Source organism: Empidonax traillii, unplaced genomic scaffold (genome assembly GCF_003031625.1).
Source record: "Empidonax traillii isolate 1590-97213 ecotype Southwest subspecies unplaced genomic scaffold, ASM303162v1 scaffold15:size5535645, whole genome shotgun sequence".
NCBI classification, from domain to species: Eukaryota; Metazoa; Chordata; class Aves; order Passeriformes; family Tyrannidae; genus Empidonax; species Empidonax traillii.
This window is the reverse complement of record NW_020955208.1, coordinates 23,731-39,820: the sequence shown is the minus strand read 5'-3', so window position 1 is coordinate 39,820 and position 16,090 is coordinate 23,731. Positions and strand designations below refer to the sequence as shown.

Below are 16,090 nucleotides of genomic sequence, written 5' to 3'. Positions count from 1 at the left end.
ATAGCTACAGTTCATTTCCTTAAATATTTCAAGTGCTCAAACAGTTAGTACAGAACGGAAGAGATCAGGCAGAAGGAAAGAGATCAGAAGTCTGAAGCGAAAGAGAAAAAAAATAACCAATTGCCAGAAAAATACCAATGTAATAAAGCATGCTAAGCCTTGAAATAATCTCTCAGAAAAAACATCAGGACACCCTTGGCTGTGCTGGTCAGTCTTTCCACTTAGCCCATGAGACGCTCTTACCCTGCCTAGGCAGGAAGGGACATCATTGGGACTTCTTGCTTCCTTTTTTTTTGTTTTCCTCCCTTCAGGATTGCAGGAATACAAGATAAATGGGAAAAAAAAAAAAAACAGGGCAGAAAGAAATCCCACAGCAGCAGGCATTGGGAAAGTCCAGCATTCCAACACGTTTATTGCTTATTTTTACAGTGTTTAAGGGCGAAGTACCACACATAGACACAAACAATTTCAAAGCAACCTCCCAGCCTAGAAAGAAAATGAGGGGAAGGGGCTCTGTTTCAGTTCTTCATTATTGAAGCTCTGAAGTAAAGAAATTTCAACAAACATAAGTAACCCAATCTGTGTGTTTCCCTAGCCCAAGTTCCCTCCATTTTTATGGTCTTTTCAAAGTCTAGATCAAGTTTCATTTGAATTTGCAGGGTGAAGGCTGTTATATCTGGCTTTTATCTCCCCCCCCCCCAAGACTCAATTTCTTTGTCTTTTCTTTTTAAAACAAAGTTGAAATCATCACAAATATTCAAAAAGTCTTCGTTGCACCTCCCAAACCTACTCTATAATAATGAATAAACATGTAAATACACAGAAGCACAAAATGTCTTGCAAAACACAGAGTCCACTGGAAAAAAATACTCCTAATTAAGTACTTCCTAAAAATTCCCAAAGTACACAACATAAAATATATACCATATAGTTAATATAGTGTACTTATATAATATGTTAGTATCACATGTTATTGTGGTCAACAATACTGATCTGACAGCCATCTTTCTAACTGAGAGGAGCAGCAAATTCTCTTTGTCTGTTTCTACCTTGAAAAAAAAAAATAAAAATCCCCTCTCAAGTTAAAACATTATAATACCCACTGTCTTTTTGTTTAAGTGCAGAATGATTCCAGGAAGCTCAAGCACATCTTCCAACGTTTGTAAAACTTTATGAAGGAGTGGTTCTTTGCCAGCCAAAGTCAAACCCTGGGAAGCTTCTTCCATCATTCATCAGTTGAGATTCTGACATCCAAAGTTCTGAGCTGACTGTGGCAGCAGGTGAAAAGATCTACCAAGCTCCCAAGGGGAGATTTCTTCTGGCTGCTGTTTAGAAGCACCAAATTGCCAACCTAACTGCTAAAATACCTTCGAAAGTAGTTTCTGAAGGATGAGTCTGAAACAAGGACAGAAGTAGCAGTCACCAGCTTCTATCTCACCAAGCAAATGGCACACCAGCAGGGTAAGAAGGAAAGCTGGCATAGAAACGTGAGGGCAACAACACAAGGGAAAAAAGCCCTTAAATCACATGGGTTTTTATAAAAAAGGAACTTCTGATACGCTCAAGACAAGTGAATCTACACTTGTAATCTGCCAAGGCGAACTCAAAGCAATCCTTAAGGTCACTAAACCAAGCACTCCCAGAGCACTAAGTGACAGAACAAAGAACCAACCATGCAACCTTCAGCTTGGCCCACTTAATAAGCACTAAATACAGTCTATAATTAACTACACGTTCATACGCTGATCCTCCTTCGGAAATCCCATTTAATTCAACGCAAACATAGATTCTGCTCAGGGAATGATTCAGAATTCGTAGTGAATGAGACTCTTGTTTCTAAGACCTGGCCAGCCTCAAAGAACTACTACAATATAAATATTTGATAATAACAAAAGCATGCAACTCGTTGCCAAGCACAGATGTTAGAAAGTGACTGCAAATCTTGGCATTTGGTGGCACCTAGTAATCCACTGGCTGAGTCACTAATGTGATTGATGGCCTTAAGTTGTTCAGGAACTACTGGCCCCTCTGAGAACTAAGACCTGCAAACTGCACCATATTTTTTGTACAAGTGCTTTTCCCTACACAACCAGTAAATGTTTGATTTTATTCTTACAGGTTTAAAAAAAGGTACGTGGCTCTGCTGCTTGGGAAACCTCTTTACCTGGGAGGAACTGATGCAACTGGCCCTTCTGCACTTTGTGCACATTTTGTTTCGATACTCTACTTTTGGTGACGATGTTATGGTTGGGAAAAGCGCAACTAAAAGATAAACTCCTCTTGCAAACAGATTTTTTTTTTAACTAATCTGGTCCCGAGGAGCCTTATGTCTTGTTCTGACTAAGGGAACAACTAATTCATAAACTGTGTTGCCCAGAGAAGTCCTCAGCTTTCCGTTCATCTCCTATGTCATTAACAATCCCCACCTGATCATCCTGCCCTTTACAAGATAAAAAACTTCCTAAAGACGAGCACAGGCACCAGAAAGGAAGCATATTCCATCTCAGTATTCTCCTTTCCAACAAGACTGTTCAGAACCAGGCATTTCCACGAAGCATTTATCTTTAAAACTGGCCAACCCCTTTCCAGGCGAGATTCCTGTCCACTCCAGCCTCCCTCATGATACAGCAAGGCATCCATCAGACATACAGTTCCCACAGAAAACACTTTGCAAGAGCTTCTGGTAGATTTTTCTTTCCAAAGTGAACAAATCTGGTTCCATCACCGTTTCCATGAACTCAAGGAGAACCAGTGAACAGAACCATTACATTCCTGTCACCACAGCAGACTGTACTATACCTGAGTAACATGCCCTGGGCATCTGCAGGGTAGAGAACGCTAAAGCAGCAATGCATGAATAAAAACTAAAGCTGCAAAGGCAAAAGGACACATAACTACTTAATTATATCAAACATTTTCCTCTGTATGTCTTTTAAAATGCAAGTCAGAGCACTTAAGCTTTAAGGCAGATCTACCTTTGTAGAAAATGTTAGTCTTCCAGGTCATTAGCTACAACAACATCAACTGGCACAGCCAGGAACAGATTTTGAGCAAATGAAAGATTAAGAGGAAAAAAAAAAAAAAATCTGAAGAAAACTTAATTGTTGCCCTCAGTGCTCCAAGTCACACAAGATTCTCACATGCTGTCAATTAAGTGAACCCTATAAAGTTATGATCTATGGCAAAATTCCACCAGAACGGTTATATCAGAACAACAGATGTAATTAAATTATTTCTACCAACAAAGTCATCGGTGCAGAACATATCACTCCTTTCAACTCTAAGTAACTTTTTTTAACCAGAAAGTGCTTCTATGATGGTACCACCTTGACTGAGTAACAGGAAGCATTTTTTTTACCACTAAGTTCCACTGAATTCAGCCTGAACTTCGAAAACGTAGTTGGTACCCCGAACACACAAGCTGAACTTGTGGAAGGGCAGCAAAAGTCCCCTAGACTGTCACCCATTTTTCTTTCAAAATGGATTTAGTGCGTTTTATGGTATTTTCAGCTATTTTCTATCTTCCTCAGTATCAAAAAAAAAATAAAATAAAAATCATAGGATAATTCAAGTTGGAAGTGAACTCTGTAGGTCACCAGGTCTATTATCAAAGCAGGGCCAGTTTTAATTACACAGAAGAAACAAATACACAACAACCAAAAGAAAAACAAACAAACTAACAAAAAGCTAACCAAAAACCAACAAAGGACTATTGCAGTTAAAAAAAGGTGATTTCACCTACGCACAGTACTTGCTTTCTTTGTTCCTAAGTCGCTTCCTAATACTTATTTTAATCATGCTGATTATTTTACAGGTCTTTCTAGAAGCTAACTGTAGGGCTTTGAAAAGTAAACATGCACATTTAGGGTGCTAAAAAAACATATTTTTTTAAGTAGTCAACGAAACAGATCTTTTATCTGGAGAGTTTTTATCATGGGGAAGGTTTTAAGAAAATAAATCAGGGTTCTGGAAGCCCTCTAGCAGGTAAAAACTTCACTTGGCCTCATACTGTAACTATAAGAAGGAGCAGGCCATGTCTTGGAGAGCTGAAATCAAGTAGGTAAGTCAGTAAAGGATGTAACAGAGGCATCAGGGGAAGGAAGACTCAACGGGAGTTGCTAAAAAGCAACAAAGAAAAGGGCAGTGCATGCAGGAGGAGTACAAAGAGTGAGACTGAAGCAGTGGTTTGGACACAGCACAGGTGGATACACCAGCAGTGTGTGGACAGTGAATGGGCATGTTCAATAAGCTGGGCATTACAAAATACACAAAACAGCCTGGAAAAAAACAACTTAAAAACTTAACCCCCCCCCATTTTTCCCTCACCAACACCAAGACATCCACTCAAAGGTTACTTACCCGCTCCCCAATTTCAGACTAATCTCTTTGCTTTGAACTTCTACATGTATAAATTTAAGATAATGTATCATCTCATCCCACAGTGCTGTACAGGTACATGCACTAGTGTCTCTGTATCACAAGGATGGCCCAGCACAGAAAATTCAATAAAGAAAACTGGTAACTCTGCAACCAGCATGGGTTCCAGACAGCACACAACAAAAAAATGCATAAAAGGAAGTATTTTAAATGAGAGTAGAAAAAAAAAAACAACTATTCATGCAGTCAACACCATCCTCCCCACCCACTGAAGGAGACACAGAGCCTTTAGGGGGAAATAAATAAATAAATAATCAATATTCCTTCCTTCTCATATGTGTTCTTCTACCTTTTTCCCCATATATTACCATAAATGAGCTTATGTATCCAGCTGCCTGGAGACTTTCTCACCTTCTGCAAACAGCAGTTCCTGACACACTTATGAGGCTTTTATTCCTTAATGGAAGCTCCCAAGCCGTTCAGCAAGGCTAAACTCAAAATGTTACACCCTTTTAAGTACAACGAAACTTTCAAAACATTAAGGATGGGGTTTACATTAACACGACACATTGTGCAGGGCACGGATGCCCGAGTCATTCAAAGCCACTAGATTGCTGCTGCGCCTTTTGAAGGGGCAGTAGATTTTTAGCAACCTTTTTGCTCCCAACCCCAAAGTTACGGCAGGGCTGCTGACCTCAGAAACAGGGTCGCTACTGACCCCTAGTGTTAACAAGGTCAGTCTCGATCTGAGCTCTGGCAAAAAAGCATCAGGAGTGTCACCATCCTTCAAGCACCGCGGTGCTCTTCTGACACAGCAAGTGGTCCCTGCCTTGTGCTGGGGGTCCTTTCCACTCCAGTTCACAAGCAAAAATAGCAGAATGCATCTTTAAAGAAACAAGAGGAAAGGAAATATAAACTCCTAAGCATCCCAGCAAACTGCAGATTTCGCGTTCCTTCTGCTTTCCGACGTTTAATACGTTTTTCATTTGCAAGATTAACAGTAGGGTATCTAGAGCAGACTGACAAGTCATGGCTCCAGGTGAGTATTTATAGCCTCTTGATCACTTATTAAGGAATTAATGACAGTGATCCACAATCCAAGCTGGCCTGCAAAGCCCAGTGCAAGGAAAGGAGTCGTCATTGCCAGGTTGCTGCAGGACTTGGCTGCCCCAGGTGTAGAGCCCAGTGAGTTGGCTGCCCAGGTGACATAAAAGTTGCTTACAACAAAAAGCTGTAACTACAGAAATGAAGAAGAGTCCTACTGTTCTACTTACAATTTTGAATCCAGGTTCAGGAGAAAGCCCAGCTTGTCATATTCTGTAAAACAAAAGCAAGGGACACGTTACCAAAAACACTGCTAGTGTCTCCCCTGTAAAAGGCATCAAAACCAAAAAGTTGCGAGTCCTCGTGGAAGGGTAATAATTATTTCTAACTGAAAATAGCTATATCGTAATTTCTAGTCACTAGCAACTGTTAATACAGATTATTGTTACTTCCAGGTTTTCCCAAATTAACATTTCTGATCCTCCAGGAAATAATAAAGCAAGAGAACACATGGGTAATCATTAATTTAGAAATCACTAGAATTAATCAAGCTATGTGTAGCCATAAAAACAAAGCATAACTGAAAACGCTCGCGCAGTGACAAACGAAGCTCTTCTGCTTGCTGTACAAATAATTTTGCCATTAATTTGTATGACAAACACTCCTCCTAAGTTCTGACGTGGTAGAGCTTTCAAATTTTTCTTCATTCCTCATCTATTCCAACGCACAACTTCATAATCAAGTAGCCCTTCTTCAAGAGTAAGTGACTCATGGTGGCAGAAATGCTTCAAGTTCAGATGTTTTTCAATAGGAAACTGCAAAATGAGTTGATGCTACAAACAGGGGACAGCTACAGAAACAAAGTTATCACTCGTAACACCCTTAACTATATAATGTGAGCTTTGCATTCATTGCACCTTTGAATATATTGTGATCTTGTAAATCAAACACTTGACACAAAAAACAGAGATACTAGAATTCATGTGAGATACACAAGAAAAAGATGTAGTGTCCTTCTTGCACTGGGTTAAGCTCAGTGTCCTTCTCGCACTGAGAACCACTGGGTCTCACTACACACAATGAAAAAATAATACAGAGAAGCAAAAGATAATCCAGTCAGGTTGTATTAAAAGAAATGGCAAGACAAAAAATTCTCATAAGCTTTTAGAGTTCATTGGAAATACAGAAGATTGCTCTCTCCACAAGACCTCCCCCTCCCCCAGAATTTCTGCTGCAGTGGTTTTACCTCAGAAGATCACCAGCTTTTCACATCATCACTTACCAGCAGAGCAGGAAAACCTAAACCAAAGCACCTAAGACAAAACGATTGCACCCAGACAGGTCAACGTAAACTGTGCCACTGGTTTCAGTCCCATTCAGATTTAATTCCTGAGGGAAGTGTTATATTTGACACAACTTAGGTAACAGAAGCTGCTGAACACATTGGTACAAACTGTCTGTTCTCTGCCAGCACCCGTGTGCCACCCACCATCCCCGCTGTACTTGACGTTAGAAAAGCACCTGTGCTCCTCTCCTCCACCTTCCACATGCTGACAGTCCTGTTTCCCTCGTGTGCTGCTTTTGTCATAACTTCCTCCCACTTTATTCCTCCCACAAGAAATTATGTCTTGTCCAACCTTACCTCCTCCACGTGTAGGATTGTGCATAGGAAGGTATCCATTCCAAGAAAAAGAAACATGCCTTCAATTTTTATTAACCCTCCTGACTCCCAAAAACAACATCCATACTGAGCCAACAGCAAAAGAGATCTTGATGATTTTTTTTTTAATCATTTTTTTTTTTTAAAACATCTACAGCCACTGACCCGCCTGTCACCAGTCTTATCCCATTCAGGCCAACATTCCCTTCTTCCCAACAGGAAATACAAAAAGAGGAAATGCAGTCAGAGATTATATCACCTCATAACTACAACAACATCCTGGGCTTTCTACTAACTCAGCACTTCATGAGCTTTGCAACCAGAGCACCAAAACACACACACGTGCTGAACTCTAAGCACCACATATGACAGACTCCACTGCAATGTTTCACAAGATTTACCTTCTGTTTCTCTCGCATGTTTTACCTTCCCTAGGTTTAAAGTTTTGGTGTTCCCTGATTGTTACTGACAGAGGCATAAAGCAATCTTATCAAATTATATGTCAGCCCCCTTGCAATGGGCACCTTCCAAGAAATGCATGAACTACAACAAAACAAAATAACACCTCCAGTTTCAAGCCAGAAGCACAGGTGTGTTCCTGCTTTTCAGTAGGGTGTAAATTATCCTTTCAGGCTGTAACATCAAACCAGAAGCCACTAGGGTCCTTCCTCTCACTGGATGGTGAGACGTGCAAGCTACTGTAGGCAGAGAAATGCTGCCCTCACCACAGGTCACCTCACACTCACTGGCACTTCTGGAAGTCAGCACTACTATTACCTTGGAAATTAATCTCTATCACACGCTGCTCCCCCAGGAAAGACACTAGGACTCTCTAAAATTACAGATTCAAAGTTACCTTCCTTTTCAGCAAAAATCAGTCTTGTTACAGACCTCCAGCGTCATTTGGTTGTATCGCTACGAATACAGGGGCCAAAATTCAGCTCACATTCCAGCTGTAAGTGGCCTGGATTCACAAAGGACAGATAAAGCCCCAAATATCTGGAGAAAGCCAAACACACATAGCCCAGCTGCAGGCAAAGGCAATCCTTGTCTGGAGTTATGTATTTAAATTAAAACAGGATGAAACACAGACCCACTAAACTGAAGTACGACTGAATCTAAAACACAGTTTGGTCAGGGTGTGATGATGATAGTAGAGGGGCCAAACACATAACTCATGGCTTGAGAAAGGGGCAGACCCACTCCTACCCCCCCAAAAAAATGAGTAAAGGTAATAAAGAACTTAGTTTGCATCCACTGGAATACCATCATGGAACATTCTGATCAAGGCTTTACGTTATTATCAGCCCACAAAAGACTGAAAGGCCCATGAGAAATAAAAGCAACATTATTAAAAGAGCACAAGGCACGCTAAGGACCACATTTACCTGTGCTAGGAGGCTACAGATCTCAGCTGCCAGTGTGGTACAGCACTGTACAGAAGCACAGAAAGGAGTGAACATGGGAAATGAAGCTTCATCGTGCCCCATAAGAACAAGAGGTCATCTGAGGTCAGCAATAAAATGCATTTCTACGTTTCCAGGAAGAAACAGAATTGAATAAGAGACTAACAACTGACAACAACTTCATAATGAAGCATGTAATTGGGATTATATGAACAGAAGAACAGCCAAGCATAGCAATTTCTACAAATGATGCAAATCCTGTGCCCCAATTCAATGTTAGCATTAGCATGGGAATTTCTCCCAGGTATCCAACAGAAATCCAACTACCAGGCCACAAGTTAGAAATGCATTGTCTGATGTCTGTAAACTCCATGCAGACCACCCAGGAAGCCATAAAGCACCGTGTACAGTGTCTAGCAAGTTTTCAAACTGCCTTTTGCATCTGTAGCCAATATAGCTATGTAGAAGCAAAATGGGCAAAACTTTCCCCTTATGCTACTAATCTGAAACCAACAATCCAGGAATTAACTTGGCTCACTGGTTTTATCCTTTCAAACTACCCATAACCAATTTCACTGATGACTTGATACTATTCCTTTTAGAAGACAGCTACTTAAAACAGTACAAATAACTTTGTCCACAGAAATAGAGAACTCATATTTTTTAAAGACAGGCTACATGCACTTCTAGTTCTGTGTTTATCTGGTAACTGCAAGCAAAGGAGGGAAGGCAGACGGTTCAATTTTAGCAATTTTATTCAAAATGTTTGTGTTTGTCAAAGAAATCAGGATGATTTTCAAGAGACAGAAGCCCTACCAAGAAAAGCTCAGACCACCCTGACACATTTCATCCTGTCCAGTGGATTTGGTCTCTGCAGAACTGAGGCTCCAGCTGGACTAAGCCTTGGTCACTGTCCACATCTGTGGCAAAGATCACAGGTAAAATTATTTACTCTGCAATGAAAAAAGGTCAAATGCACCCCCATTCACCTCGGTCTAAGAAAACACATGTGGACAGTTATAAAAGTTCAGATGATGCAAAGCAATTCTGCTAGAACTCGAGAGACAAGAAAGAATTAATTAAAAAAAAAAAAAAAGTCACGTTAAATGGATCAACTGAAAAGGACAAAAGAAACCTTTTATTCCAGGGTTAAAAAAATACCACTCAGGATTACTGAGGAGCAATCACAGTACTGGATAAACAAAGACTTAATGTTGCATCCTTTCCTAAGGATTTTCACTTTAACCTCTTCAGTGATGGAATTTACTGATGGAAGCGTTATCTTCTGAGGCTGTTGAAATAACTGGGGAATAATAAAATAGACTGCAAAGCCAAGTTCATAATTAGCAAAGCTGAGGCCACCTGGGCTCCTCAGCACAGTCCTGCACAGATCATACGCATGTCTGCGTTCCAGTTTCCTCCTCACCCTCATTTTCTCTTTAGCATACACTCTTAACAACCTCTTTCCCCAGGTTGGCCAAGTGACATCAAGGAGAACACCAAGAAAACAGGCAAGACAAAGCCCAGTCCTTGGTGCCTTTCCCTGCTCCATAAAAATACACAGAAGCAGCAGAACTGACACCTGTAAAGCTCGGTGCTTGGCCCTCGCTGCCCAGCACTAGATGTGTACCCCATCAATCTATGTCTGTGTAGAACCATCTCCACATCTGACATTTCCACCACGTGTGGAAAAAAATTGAATTCTCCAAAAACTTTTAACGTAGCTTCACTTAGGCTTCCTTGTTGTTTGTGGGTTTTTTTGGGTTTTTTTGGTTTTTTTTTTTTTTTCCCCAGGGGAACAAAAGGGTTTGCTAAACTACTCTTTAGAGTAGACTGCAAACTGTCTGAAGACATCAATCCTGCTGCACCAAGCTCAATATTCATTTTCCAAGTACTGCACCTGCTGAAAAACAGCCATATTTAGTGGAAATCGATACACCAAGCACTGTCAGCACAGCTGAAATACAAACCTGTGAGTTCAAAGCAGGGTAGGAAGAAACGTGTCTTCAGACACAAAGCCCTGCGTGCCCTGCTGACACCTAAAATCATGAGCATACTAAATGTTTCTGATTTAGCAGCAAAAGGAAGTAATTTCTAGCTCTATATCTTCAAGGTGGTCTGGTTTGTTTTTTTGTTTTTCCCCTGGAATTCCTGCCTGGGGCCTCCAAAGTCATCTGGCCCAGCTTTACAGCCTGAGCAGTCACTTGCTGGTAGGGCTGTATGGGGTCATCCATCAGGAAGGTCTTTTGCCTGCTTGTCTTACCTCCAAAATAGGTACAGTAAACCAAAGAAGAGGTCATTCTGGGATGTTACATTTTAAAAGGCCCTGGCTACCTTAACAAGGGACTATATATCTCCCTACAACTGGTTTTCCTACTAGAACTGTAGCAACCTCCAAAGGTAGCAAAGCAACTGACTGCTGTAAGTTGCATTTCGGAAGGATTCCAATAGGAAGACGAAACATTTCCTCCTATGAACTGCATATGCCCTTTTGCTTTTCCCAGAGAGTCATCTGTTTCAAGCCAGATTGCAACCTTTGCTAAACAGTTGTTTCATTTACTACCACGAATCCACTTGGCCCATGGAGTTAATGCTGCCCTATTGAGCCTTCCAACATACTCTTTATTCCATAAATTGTATCGTATTTCCTAATAAAAGTCAAGAACAATATTAACAAAGCAATAACCTACACTGGTTTTTAGTGACTTACAGGATGTATTGACTCGATGCAGAGAAGATGCCACACGAGAGAGAAAAATCGCATTGAAATACTTCTAATTTGACGTATTCTTAAAGCAGCTTCTTGGCATTTGCACCTCAACTCATTCACAGCTGTATTTTCAATTGGTGGAACAGAGCACTAATAAGAAGACAGATGATACTGAACATGCTGGCAAAGCCACATAAGGACTATGCAACTGCTTCATGACAGTCACTGGCAGAGATTCAAGCAGCTCCCACAGTCTAGAGCTCAAAGAAATAAAGAATGAAGCAGAACTTCATTAATCAAAAATGAAAGGGGAAAAGGATTTTTGCAGAATAAAGCCAGTAAAACCAGCAGAGAAAATATGTAATATTTCCCATTTATTTTCTGCTTTACAGGAATGCAGGAAAGTGCAGCACAGTAATTTCATCTCTCCTTTCCCATCATTATCATGTAACCTTAAGACAGTTAGAAATGCAATTTAGGAGGGAAAAAACCCCACAAAATATTAGAGCCACACCAGCTCCAAACAGAAATTTAAGTTGCCTTTCTCAAATCAAGAACACTGACCTCACAACTCCTACTAATTAACATAATATCTAAATTAATTACCACTAACCTGGAAATCTGGGAAATACCAGAGTTTGTAATTGTAGCCACCTGTACTATCAGAGTCTCCTTGAGAAAGCAAATGAACAATGAGGAATCTTCTGCAAGTCACTGTTTTTCTCATACACTAGGACTCTACCACCACTCTATCAATTTGATACCTCGTGGTTTCAGTTGTGTTTTTATTCCTGGCCTCCATCCATACCACTCTCCATCCAAAACGTAGGCAAGTAGTCACCAAATTCACTCTGGAGTTGTACTTGGGAGGACAGACACAGGGTTATTCTCATCCTTCACAAAATGGTTATCTGAGCATCTTCAGCAGCTGAACAAAACAGAGAAAGTTTCCTTCATAGTTCTCACAGCTTCTCCCAGAATGGTTAAGGACTTTGGCATAAGGAACAGCAAACTCCGAAGAAAGCGCAGATTTAAATTCTCAGGTGATTACTCCATTGTCATTGTGAACTCAGCATCTGGAAACACGTGGGTTTTCACAGGCACACGAGTTGCAGCAGATATGCTACTCTAAACCAAAGTGTAAAGATCCATTTTCTCTGCATAAACCAAACTTTTGATAAGGGTTATTATTTAAATTGAACAGGAAAAAAGCAACAACAGTGGAAGAGTTAATATATTTGAACAACTTGAACAAGACCTAGATCACACTTGGCTGCCTGTGATGTTAGCACTAGCATGTTTTAAGCCTGCAGTGAGAACATCTGCTTTGAACCAGTGGTCAGTACTGCAATCAAACATGTCTAACAACAGCATAAGCCTACAGCTGTAAGGTATTCAGAACCTCAGCATTTCCAGCAAGCACAGTAGCATATGGGAAAGTTGCACTTTCAGTGCACTCCCACCCTATGAGGCTTAGAGAAGAAAAATTTAACTTGCTCTCAGACACAGGAGGTAGGAAAAAAAAAAGTCTTGAACAAAAATAGCAGGGATATAAATCCGACTTTCAAGGTCCAAAGTTTGATTTGGTAGCAACGAAATAAAACAAAGCAACCAGAGAGGGAAGAAAAAAATAAAAGGAGCACTAGCTGTCTATGGCAAGTGAAGGGGGCTCCTCAAACACAGTGTGCCCTGATTAACGTTTTCCCAAGTTCAGAGCACGACACCCTCCTTCAGCTGAAACACTGGCCTAGACATCACATGAAACACTTGTCTCTGCTGCTCAAGCTTTATCTTTCAAGGGAACGGACAGCCGTGAAGAGAATCACAAAAACATCTGGGCTTGTGAAGGCTGGACCATGGCATGAACCTCACGGTTCAGCCTCACTCCAAGCGCATTTGGCTTGCACGTCCTCTACTCTGATAATCCCCTGTGAAGCAGGACATGAACGCTCCAGAGCCAAATGAACTTCTGAGCACTCGGTTCAGAAAGTTTATGCAGAACAACCCAGAGAGTGTCATTAATCTGAGTTGCATAAGGACAGATTTTCAGCATCCCTGAAAACCGAGATTTGCATGTGGGACAAAGTTAAGGGGAAAGCCAAGATAAGGACAAACAGTCAATTCAAGTAAGATACAGAAGCTGCAACAAAACATTGCCCTTCAGACGGCATGATTAGCAAGTACCAAAGAGCAATACTAAAAAGCTCTTTAATATGCAAATATAAGTCCACAAGTACCACTTTTAAGCAGCATGAAATCTTAACATGGAGACTATTATGCTCAGCTGTTTAATTTTGACTAATAAAGAAAAAGGTATATGTTGTTTTATGCTTCAAAGTATGCAATCTTAGTCCCTTCTTACCCCAACCTGAAACATCACCTACTGGGAATGGCTGGGCCTGGAGCTGCCACTGTTTCTGTGGGTTCTTTCTGGGCTCTGTCTTTTCCTGGGTCTGCAGCAAGGTGAGATGGGCTGGACAGCGGGAGCACAATAGCCACAGTTTTTCTCTCTCTCCTTCCTGTTCAACAAGGAAAGCTATCCCTCAGTTGGACAGACATCACACATAATGCAAAGCATACTAAACATGAAAGCAATAATCATACAGCTCTTCTGGAAATTTCTGAGCCTCCCTTCTCAAATATATGAGTTTTCTTCACATTCCTTTAATGAATAAATTCAGTCTTGTCGCAAAGGGTTTACAAAAGATGTCTTAACTCCTAACCAATCCAAGCTTGAGTTGCAAAATACAAGCAGAACAACGATCAGTGCTTTTAAAAGAGATCCAGACAGTCCAATGGCTTATCTCCCACCCTCCATACTAACAGAACTCCGAAGACACAGAGCAGTTGAACTGTTTTTCATAACTAAGTTCACTTCCCTATTGGTGGTATCTTAACACAACATTTATGGTTAACTCCACAGATACCCTTCCCTGAATTTTTACTCACAGATTTTGTACCTCAAACCTATGCAACTTCCTCCCTACTTTTGCAGACTAAAGAAACCATCGTCCAATACCGAAGGAGGCAGGCACGCTTCAGTTAGGACACATTAATTAGTAAAACAGAATTAACAGAGGGTGTCTTCCCGCCATAAACACAACAACATATCCACTTTGCACCCTAGAGATATTCCCACATCAGACCATGCACCCAGAATAGATCTATTTCCAGATATAAGTTTTAGAGGAGATACAGGGAGAGTAGAAAACATTTGGGGTGTTTTAAACAAAGTAAGTTATTTCCACTAGCTCTGGGGTTAGTAAATCAGAAATGTGTTCAAGCTTTGCTGTTAGTGTCAGGCAGCAGGCTCTCTTTCAAACTGTGCAGGCAAAAGACAGGTGCTATGTTGGAAGGCAGCATGTTTCCCCTATCAATCTAAGAGGGAAAGGCTGGCAAGCAAGATAAAATAAAAAATAACCCAAGGAAAGGTTTTGCCTTTTCTGCAAGATGGTAAATACCCCCATCTTTTAAGTGTTTGGGGGTTTTATGTTAAAAGAGCAATTCTTAGGCTTTCCCTTGCACTTCATATATCATTATACATACACTGTAAACTGAATTTCATTAAGTATCGTGCTCACCATGGTGTGCCTTGGCTGCAGCTTGAGCATTACACACAGCCCAATGGATAGTCATTGATTTAATGAAATGGCCTGAACACAAAAGAATTTCTGATCTCTGGTTCAGTTTAACTGAGGGTCATGCTCAGGTTCCAAAGGAAATTAGATCGGGAAGGATTTGCCCTGGGGTTTGATAATGCTGGTCAACCTTCACCCCCCCAAAAAAAAAGTTTCTAGCCCTATTTGTTTAGTTACGACTCTTCCGCCTTCTCCTTCCTGGAAGCGTTCCTGACGTCTTTCCCCAAATAACTCAACCATTTGTTTAGCTGAGAAGAAACTCTCCTAGTAGCACGGGACAGTTTTTCCTCAGCTGGCGAGTGACATCACCCTAATGCCTTTCACATGAGAAGAGAAGCGCAAACTGCATCACCATCGATGTGACGTGCTCAGGTCACCCGCCCTGCTGGGGAACGAGCGGAGTCCCGCACGTTAATCCTCGCGTCACGCTACAGCTGAATCCTTCCACTACACTCAGGAGAGGACCTATTTCCCCACTTTGGCTCGATTCCCACAAAACTCTGACTCAGTGGCCTGCCTCCCAACATGGCTACCATGTCCAGTTAAGTAGAAGCCTTGTCATGAGGTGGGAGATAGAGAAGAACACAGCGTTGTACCTGAGCCTATCGTGTGTCCAACGGAGTCAAAGGAAAGAACCACTGAATCTGTAACACAAGAGTACAAGTTCATTTTCCTCTTTTTTTTTTTTCCCCCAGCACCATTTCCTGCTGTAACATTTTTTTTGTCATTTTGCTTAAGCAATTCCTCGTGCTCCCTTCCACCAGGAAGCAGAGCAACTTCTTCACCAACCAGACAAAACAACAGGAATCTAGCAAAGGCAGAACAGCGGAGTATGCAGTACCATTACCCAATGGAGTACCTACAATTCATTGAAAATAATTTTATTTTATGACTAATAAGATTGGTTGACCTTACCAAAACTGGATCATAACACGCTTTGACTGGTGGACTAGAGAGTTTTTTTCTCATCAAATGTATTACCAATACTTTGTCCCCAGTTAGGGGCCTTGCCTGTTATGATCAATTCTTCCCCTGACACTGTTTGCCAAGACAAGCCTTTAGTGCTGCTTGCACTTCTCACCATGTTTCCCACATCTTTACTCACACTACTGGTTCCTCAACTCAATGCACTTCAATTCATCAGTAACCTTCACCTTTTTCCTTTATGCAGCACATGAGCCAAGCATCAAGAAAATATAAGCTCTCCACTTGATACCCTTTTATTTATCCATCTGGAGATCACAACAATGCTTTA

General features: G+C 41.0%; 1 protein-coding gene across 4 annotated transcripts in view; it reads right to left on the bottom strand.

Annotated features, from left to right (window-relative positions):
• Window positions 1-15,519, bottom strand: part of ST3GAL3 (ST3 beta-galactoside alpha-2,3-sialyltransferase 3) — a 131,516-nt gene extending 115,997 nt beyond the window's left edge. For 2 of the 4 annotated variants that reach the window (XM_027892547.1, XM_027892559.1), the window contains exons 1-3: window positions 15,432-15,519; window positions 13,582-13,716; window positions 5,652-5,694 (exon numbers count right to left, since the gene is read on the bottom strand). In XM_027892547.1, the coding sequence (XP_027748348.1) occupies window positions 5,652-5,694; window positions 13,582-13,716; window positions 15,432-15,504 (251 nt within the window). In that variant the 5' untranslated portion in view covers window positions 15,505-15,519. Of the gene's footprint in view, window positions 1-5,651; window positions 5,695-11,961; window positions 12,126-13,581; window positions 13,717-15,431 lie in introns of those variants that run through there. The other 2 variants (XM_027892564.1, XM_027892555.1) reach the window with 2 other exon arrangements.
• Between the last annotated feature and the right edge of the window lie 571 nt (window positions 15,520-16,090).